The sequence below is a fragment of the Chiloscyllium plagiosum genome, chromosome 18, assembly GCF_004010195.1.
Source record: "Chiloscyllium plagiosum isolate BGI_BamShark_2017 chromosome 18, ASM401019v2, whole genome shotgun sequence".
Taxonomy (NCBI): domain Eukaryota; kingdom Metazoa; phylum Chordata; class Chondrichthyes; order Orectolobiformes; family Hemiscylliidae; genus Chiloscyllium; species Chiloscyllium plagiosum.
The window spans coordinates 4146634-4155929 of NC_057727.1; the positions used below are offsets into that span (position 1 = coordinate 4146634).

Sequence of the window (9296 nt, forward strand, 5' to 3'; positions counted from 1 at the left end):
CAACAGCTTTCAGCCAGTCACGACAACTGAGCTACTGACTGTACACTGGCAGCCTGCACTTGTAAACCTCACAATACACAGTCCAACATGTGAGTCTGCAATTGGACAATATCTGCTGGATCATCTCGAGTGTGTGAAGAATTATGTCAATACCAATTTAAGGTGGTCAATTGGGCTCACAGTGCAGTGTAGTGTGTGTACTGGAGAGCAATTCTGAACAAATATGTGTCAATTTTCCTGATTTAAAATTTAAACAATGCCTGACAGTTAACTGTCAATCATCATTAACGGGTGCATTCCTCACGGTAATGTGCCTACCAATCAGGTTCCATTTGCCAATCTTTGTGGGGATTGCCACCTTGCTGCAATGGAGTGGATTGAGTGTTCCATTGATCCAGAGACTGCTGCCATCAGGTGTTCTCAATTCTCCTGACGGTAAGGTCAGAGAGGAGGAACCAGACAAAACATAATCCTAAACAAGTCCTCAATGGTGATCTGGAAAGAAGCTGCTCATGTGAGATCAGTGGCCATGGCAGAGAGAGAATGGAGAGAGAACTTTAACCAACTCCTAATCCACGGTACAACCATCAACCAGGATCATGGTTGAGGAAATCCCCCAATTCCCCATCAAAGATAATGTTGGACTCCTGAGACAAAATGGACTGTGGGAACTGCTGAGGAATCTCCCTCCTTTCCAACACTGGGAAGATCATCACCCAAATCCTTGCTTAGGCAGCTTCTCCCATCCTCAGAGGAAACCCTTTCGGAAAGCCTGTGTGGTTTTGATCCAGCCCTAAAACTATGGGCATGATTTTCAACGCTTGGCAACTCCAAGAGAAAGTGAGGTCTGCAGATGCCACCCTGTGGCTCAACACTTCAACTCCCCCTCCCACTCCACAAAGACATGCAGGTCTTTGGACTCCTCCATCACCAGACCACAACAACACAACGGTTGGAAGAAGAGCGCCTCATCTTCCGCCTAGGAACCCTCCAACCACAAGAGATGAACTCGGATTTCACCAGTTTCCTCATTTCCCCTCCCCCCACCTTGTCTCAGTCAAATCCATCGAACTCAGCACCGCCTTCCTAACCTGCAATCTTCTTCCTGACCTCTCCGCCCCCACCCCAGTCTGACCTATCACCCTCACCTTGACCTCTTTCCACCTATCGCATTTCCGACGCCCCTCCCCCAAGTCCCTCCTCCCTACCTTTTATCTTAGCCTGCTGGACAAACTTTCCTCATTCCTGAAGAAGGGCTTATGCCCGAAACGTCGATTCTCCTGTTCCCTGGATGCTGCCTGACCTGCTGCGCTTTTCCAGCAACACATTTTCAACTCCAAGAGAAATACCAGAAACAACACCAGCAACTCTCAATGGCGACCTGACCAAGGCTTTTGACTCAGTCAGTTGGGAAGTGCAATGTAAGATCCTGTCAAAGGCTAGCTGTCTTGTGAAATTCATCAACATCCTTTGTCTGCTCCGTGACGCGATGTTGGTGACGATCCTCACTGATAATATTCAGACTCCTCTGGGGTCAAATAGGGATGTGTCGTTCCCCTACCGTTTGCTCCACCTTCATTACCACCTTTCTTCATCTTGTTCGAACAAGCTTCCCAGTGGTGAGGACGGATGGAAAACTTTCCAACCTCAACCAACTAAAATCCAAGGAGAATGTGACACTGACCTCACTTGTAGAACTTCAGTATGTGATGACAGTATCGTCTCTAGAAGAGAATCTTCAATCAATGCCTTTGTAGAAGCGTACAGTAGAATTGTGTCAGCTTTAATATTCTGAAGACTGAATTCCTTTACCAACCTGCCCCAAGTCTAGTTGTACTACATCCATCCATTAAGATCAATGAAGGAATCCTCCCAAATGTGGAGCATTTTCCCCTACCTGGGAAGCTACCTCTCTTCGAAGGCTGACATTGATGTGGAGATTCAGCATTGCCTCCAGTCTGTGAGCATTGCCTTTGAATATCTAAGGATGAGAAAATTCTATGACCGTGACAACCGTGCTCATACCAGGATCCTTGTGGATAAGGCAGTCATCCTTCTGACTCTCCTGCATGGCTGTGAAACTTGGACTACATATAGACACCAACGCAAGGCCTTTGTGAAGTACCGTCGATGCTGTTTGAGATGGATTCTCCGCATCAGCGGGAGGACAGGTATACTAACATCAGTGTCCTTATAGCAGCTAACAGCAGCAGCTTCAAGGCCACAATCATTCAAAACCAATTCAGCTGGGCCTGACACCTGTTTAAGGTGCCTGAGTTCTGATGGCCAAAGCAAATCTTCAGCTTTTCAAGGAAGGCACCTGAACAAGAGGAGAACAAAGCAAGTGTTTCTAAGACTCTGTGGTGGCTTCCCTCAAGAAATGCATCATAGACATTAATGTACAGGATACCCTCGTTGGTGCCTGAGTTCTGATGGCCAAAGCAAATCTTCAGCTTTTCAAGGAAGGCACCTGAACAAGAGGAGAACAAAGCAAGTGTTTCTAAGACTCTGTGGTGGCTTCCCTCAAGAAATGCATCATAGACATTAATGTACAGGATACCCTCGTTCAGAAGAAACTGACTTGGAGGAACCTCCTGTATGAAGGAATGCCATTCTTTGAGAATACCCGTTGGCAAGAGGAAGTACGGAAATGGAATTGGAGAAAAGCATGCCAATGGCCTCGAGGGCAAAGACCAATTCAAACTCCTGAATACACCGGCTGAATGTACGGCCGAAATTGTGGCTCTATGAGCAGCTCATCAGATGCACATACCACAGAGCCCATGACAGAGTAGGCAGCATCCGAGGAGCAGGAGAATTGATGCCTCGGACATGAGCCCTTCATCAGGAATGAGTCTTGTGGGCCAAGGGGGCTGAGAGATGAATGGGAGGGGGGTGGGGTTGGGGTGAAGGTAGCTGGGAAAGCGATAGGTGGACGAAGGTGAGGGCGAAGGTGACAGGTCGGGGGGAAGCGATGGATAGGTCAGGAAGACGATGCCGAATTGGAGGCTTGGAACTGGGATAATGTGGGGGACAGGAAATGAGGAAGCTGTGTAAATCCACACTGATCCCGTGTGGTTACAGTGTCCCAAGGCGGAATATGAGGTGTTCTTCCTCCAGGCATCGGGTGGTAATGGTTTGGTGGTGGAGGAGGCCCAGGACCTGCATGTCCTTGAGTGGAAGGGGATGTTGAAGTGTTCAGCCATGGGGCGGTGGGGTTGGTGGGTGCGGGTATCCCAGAGATGTTCTCTGAAACAATCCACAAGAAGGCATCCTGTCTCATTGGTGTAGAGGAAACTCTCCTGGTCACCTACAGCCCCAGGTTAATGCTCTGGGAAAGTGGGTTTGAATCCCACCATAGCAGATGCTGAAATGTGAACCCAGTAAAAATCTAGAATTAATGGTAGCCATGTAACCACTGTTGATTGTCACAAATACCCAATCTGGTTCACTAATGTTCTTTGGGGAAGGAAACCTGTTTTTACCTGCTACCCAAGACCCACAGCAACGAAGGTGGTTTTTAAATGCCCTCTGGGCAATTAGGGATGGACAATAAATGCTGGCCTGGCCATTAATGTCCATGTCCCACGAACAAATACAAAATCTCAGAAAGATTAATCGGTCATTTTCACACTATTGTTTGTTGTGAGTGTTGTAGTACAGTGGCTGGAAAGTGCTTTGGTTTGTTTGATGGTTGTGAAATGTGCGATATAAATGCAACTCGTACTGTCTTTTTATTGTACCTACAGTGCACGGCAGTGACAATTACAAACTGGAGGGTTGCTTTGAGACCTGTCCCTCCATGCGCACAAACACAAAGAACTAAATCAATCTATCCAATGACTTTATTTTTGTGTAAAAAAAAGATTTTATTTTGTTAATCAGATAATTTGAAACTGGTTTTACACCCTTCCTTCTCCTCCCTCCCTCCCGCCCACCCATTCAGTCCCTGTATAAATTAAACACTTAGTAAACTCTCGCATTTTCGTATTTCACTCATGTTTCCACCAGGGACAGTCTGTCACTGAGCCACTTTTCAATCAGTTCAAACATTTCCTCAGTGACCTCTGTCAGCTCCTTGTGAAGTTGATGGAAAGATCCCTCAAAGACCTGGAAGAAATACAGAAAGCAGAGACAGTGAAAGCTTGCCTTTGTTGTCATTATTTTAAATTTATTCTTTCAGAGGATGTGAACATAATTGTCTCCATCAACATGTGCTGCCCAACCCTAATAGCCCTAAGCAAGTTGGGGGATAAGGCACATCTTTGAGGTTCTGTTGTTCTTGTGCTGTAGGGAGTCAGTCAGGGAGGAAATTCCAGGATTTGGACGCAGTGACAGTGAAGGAACAGCGATATATTTCCAAGTCAGGATAGGGAGTGGCTTGGAGGGGAACTTGCAGGGGTGGTGTTCCTGCTTCCCTTGTCCTTCTGGATGGAAGTGTGTGGAGGACTGCTTTATCAGCAAGTGTGTGGAGGACTGCATACCGAGGAAGTCAATCCGGGTGTTCCCGAACAGGAAACCCTGGATGGATCAGGATGTACAGAACCTGCTAACAACCAGGTGTGAGAGGCCTTCAGATCAGGAGACCAACTCAAATATAAGGAATCCAAGTAAGACCTTCACAGAGCCATTAAGACAGCCAAGGACCAATACCGATCCAAACTAGAGACCCAGACAGACACCTGGCAACTATAGCAAGGACTGAGTGACATCACAGGTTCTAAAAAGAGGCAGTGCAAGATAGCAGACAATGACACATCCCTCCCAGATCGTCTCAGCACCTTCTCTGCTCATTTTGAGCAGAATTTCGGCGGAGGGGTAACACCTATTCTGACAAGTCCTGATGAACATATCCCAACAGTCACTGCATCAAAGGTCAGATCAGGTTTCCTTCGTTTGAATCCAAGGAAAGTGATGGGACCAGATGGAGTACCAGGCCGTGCACTCAGAGCATGCGCAGATCAAATGGCAGAGGTCTTCTCAGACATCTTCAACCTCTCCTTGCAGCAGGTCATGTCCCTGCCTGTTTCAAGAGGGCCAACATCATCCCTGTGTCTAAGAAGGTTCATGCAGCATGTCTTAATGACTACTGCCCAGTGGCCCTAGCTTCAGTGGTCATGAAGTGCTTTGAAAGTCTGGTCATGGCATTAACCAACTCCAGCCTCCCCAGTACCGTTGACCCACTCCAATTTGCCCATCGGACCAACAGATCCATTCAGATGCCATATCACTTGCCCTTCACTCCTCCCTAGAACATCTTGACATCAAGAACAGCCATGTAAGAATCCTACTCATTGACTACAGTTCAGCCTTCAACAATATTATCCCCTTGAGACTGATTACCAAATTTAGTGATCTCGGACTAAGCCCCACTGTCTGCAACTGGATCCTCAGTTTCCTGACCCACAGGCCACAGTCCGTGAAGATTGGAGACAATATTTCATCCTCACTAACACTCAACACTGGAGCCCCCTAGGGGTGCGTACTCAGCCCCCTACTGTACTCATTGTATACCCATGACTACATCGCCAAATACCAGACTAATGCCATTTACAAGTTTGCTGATGACACCATCATAGTCAGTTGAATCTCAGATGGCGACGAAACAGATTACAGACGGGAGGTGGAAGACTTGGAAAAATGGTGCACTGAGAACAACCAACTCTCAATGCCGGCAAAACCAAGGAGCTCATCAGTGATTTTTGGCAGGATGTTACTCATGCCCCCCCTACACATTAAAGGTACAGAGATGGAACGAGTGGAGAGTGTCAAGCTCCTAGGAGTGGTCATCCACAACAAGTTTTCTTGGACTCTTCATGTGGACACACTGGTTACAAAGGCCCAACAATGTCTCTTCTTCCTCAGGCAGCTGGGGAAATTTGGCATGACGGCGAATACCCTTGCCAACTTTTATAGGTGTGCCATCGAGGGCATTCTGTCTGGATGTATCACTACCTGGTATGGCAACTGTACCATTCAAGATCGGAGACGGTTACAGAGATTGGTGAACTTGGCCCAGACAATCACAAAGGCCAACCTCCCATCAACTGAATCCATGTACCAGGCCCGCTGTCGAGGAAAGGCTGCCATCATTCTCAAAGATCCATCCCACCCTGGCAATGCTTTTCTACAAACTTTACCATGGGGAGAAGGTACAGAAGTCTGAACAGATACACCAGCTGGTTTTGAAACAGTTTCTACCCTACTGCTGTTAGAATACTGAATGGACTCACAAATTCTCGGTATTCACCTGTACCTGTGTTTTTTATTTTTGCTGCTGTTTACCTATTATTTACTATCTATGCTATTGAACTCTGTGATCTGTCTGTATTGCTCACAAGACAAAGCTTTTCACTGTGCCTTGGTACACGTGACAATAAATTAAATACAAGTGGTCCTGGGTTTGGAAGGTGCTGTCGGAGGAGCCTTGTTGAGTTGTTACAGTGTACCTTGTGGGTAGTACACACTGCTACTACTCTGCATGGGTGCCAGACAAAGTGAATGCTTAAGGTGAGTGGAATCATGGGCCCAGAAACATCTCATTGGTGAGTCTGATTAAATATTTAGAGTCTTAGAGTCATAGAGCTGTACAGCATGTAAACACACCCTTTGGTCCAGCTCGTCCATGCCGACCAGATATCCTAAAAAATCTAGTCCCATTTGCCAGCACTTGTCCCATATCCCTCTAAACCTTTCCTATTCATATATCCATCCAGGTGTCTTTAAAATGTTGCAATTGTACCAGCCTCCACCACTTCCTCTGGCAGCTCATTCCATACACGTACCACTCTCTACATGAAACAGTTGTCCCTTAGTTCCCTTTTATATCTTTTCCCTCTCACCCTAAACCTATGCCCTCTAGTTCTGGACTCCCCCCACCCCAGAGTAAAGACCTTGTCTATTCACCCTATCCAAACCCCTTAGGATTTTATAAACCTCTATATGGTCACTCCTCAGCCTCTGATGCTCCAGGGAAAATAGTCCCAGCTTATTCTACCTCTCCCTTTAGCTCGAACCTTCCAACCCTGGTAACATTCTTGTGAATCTTTTCTGAACCCTTTCAAGTTTCACAATATCCTTCCGATAGCAGGGAGACCAGAACTGCAAGGTGGACAAGCAAGAAGCTGGAAGAGCACAGCAATCAGACAGCACCAGGAGTTGCCGAAGTCAACGTTTCGGGTGTAAACCTTCTTCAGGACTGGGGTGGGTGTAGGGGGAGCAGCAACTAAAAAGAGAGTGTGATGTTGAATTTTGGGTTGGGAGTGGTGAGGTGGGGATTGGTGAAGACAGGCAGAGGGTATGACCTGGTTGGTCGATGGGAGGAATGGATCCAGTTGGTAGCTGAAAGGAAGCATCGATCATAGGAATAGAAAGGAGAACGAGGGGCTGAGAAGGGAATCAGGGGCTGGGAAGGTCAGGGCTGGGAAGGGGAATCAGGGGCTGGGAAGGGAGTCAGGGCTGGGAAGGGGAATCAGGGGCTGGGAAGGGAGTCAGGGTATGGGAACGGAGGTTATTTGAAATTAGGAAACTCAATGTTGAATTCTCCGGGCTGTAGGCTGCCCAGTCGGAAGATGAGGTGTTGTCTCCCCACCCAAAACCCTCCCCATCCCCCCTCCCCTTTATCTGCAGCTCCCCTTATATGCACTCCCCAGTCCTGAAGAAGGGTTACACCCGAAACGTTGACTTCTCCACTTCCTGATGCTACCTAACTTGCTGTGTTCTTCCATCCTCCTGCCTGTCTACCTTGGATTCTGGCATCTGCAGATTTTTTTGTCTCAGACTAGTATTGAACGCAGTATTCCAAAAGTGGCCTAACCAACATCCTGTACAGCCACAACAGGACCTCCCAACTCCTGTACTCAATGCACTGACCAATGAAGGCAAGCATATCAAATGCCTTCTTCACTGTCTGTCGACATAGGGCTCCACTTTCAAAGAGGGCAAAGGTTGAGATTCTGAAGGGAGATTACAGAGAGTTAGGCAGGAATTTAAAAAGGAGGTCCTCGGGTGTAGTAATATCTGGATTACTCCTGGTGCTAAGACCTAGTGAGGGTCAGAAAAGGAGGATAGAGCAGATGAATGTATGGCTGAGGAGCTGGTGTTTGGGAGAAGGATTCACATTTTTGGATCGTTGGAATCTCTTTTGCAGTAGAAGTGACTTGTACAAGAAGGACAGTTGTTGTGAAAATTGAAAGGGTTCAGAAAAGATTTACAAAGATGTTGCCAGTGTTGGAGGATTTGAGCTATAAGGAGAGTTTGAATTAGCTAAGGGTGTTTTTCCTGGAGCATTGGAGGCTGAGGGGTGACCTTTTAGAGGTTTATGAGGGGCATGGATAGGATAAATAGACAAAGTCTTTTCCCTGGGGTGGGGGAGTCGAGAAGTAAAGGGCATAGGTTTAGGGTGACAGGGTAAAGAAAGAAAAGGGACCTAAGGAATAACTTTTTCAAGCAGAGAGTGGTACGTGTATGGAATGAGCTGCCTGAGGATGTGGTGGAGGCTGGTACAATTGTAACATTTAAAAGGCATCTGGATGGGTATATGAATAGGAAGGGTTTGGAGGGATATGGGCCGGGTGCTGGCAGGTGGGACTAGATTGGGTTGGGATATCTAGTCGGCATGGACGGGTTGGACCGAAGGGTCTCTTTCCATGCTGTACATCTCTATGACTCAATGACAGATTGCACCTAAATTGGAAGGGGACTAATGTACTGGCAGGGAGATTTGCTAGGGCTGCTCGGGAGGATTTAAACTAGTAAGGCGCGGAGCGGGGATTGTTGGGGGGGAGGTGGGAGCCAGGGAGATAATGAGGAAAGAGATCAATCCGAGACTGGTACAGTTGAGAATAAAGGTGAATCAAACAGTCAGGGCAGGCAGGGACAAAGCAGACAAAACAAGGTAGGACTGATAAATTAAACCACATTTATTTAAATGCACGTGGCCTAACAGGGAAGGCAGATGAACTCAGAGCATGGTTAGGAACATGGGACTGGGATATCAGCAATTACTGAAACATGGCTCAGGAATGGGCAGGACTGGCAGCTTAATGTTCCAGGATACAAATGCTACAGGAAGGATAGAAAGGGAGGCAAGAGAGGAGGGGGATTGGTATTTTTGATAAGGGGTAGCATAACAGCTGTGCTGAGGGAGGATATTCCCAGAAATACATCCAAGGAAGTTATTTGGGTGGAACTGAGAAATAAGAAAGGGATGAGCACCTTATTGGGATTGTATTATAGACCCCCTACTAATCAGAGGGAAATTGAGAAACAAACTTGTAAGGAGATCTCAGCTATCT

General features: G+C 47.0%; 1 protein-coding gene across 5 annotated transcripts in view; it reads right to left on the reverse strand.

Moving 5' to 3' along the window:
• Positions 1-3915: 3915 nt before the first annotated feature.
• mgll (monoglyceride lipase) overlaps positions 3916-9296 on the reverse strand; it is a 104327-nt gene continuing 98946 nt past the window's right edge. For all 5 annotated transcript variants that reach the window (XM_043707595.1, XM_043707594.1, XM_043707591.1 and 2 more), the window contains one exon: positions 3916-4110. In XM_043707595.1, coding sequence (XP_043563530.1) covers positions 3997-4110 — 114 coding nt within the window. In that variant the 3' untranslated portion in view covers positions 3916-3996. The remainder of the gene's footprint in view (positions 4111-9296) is intronic.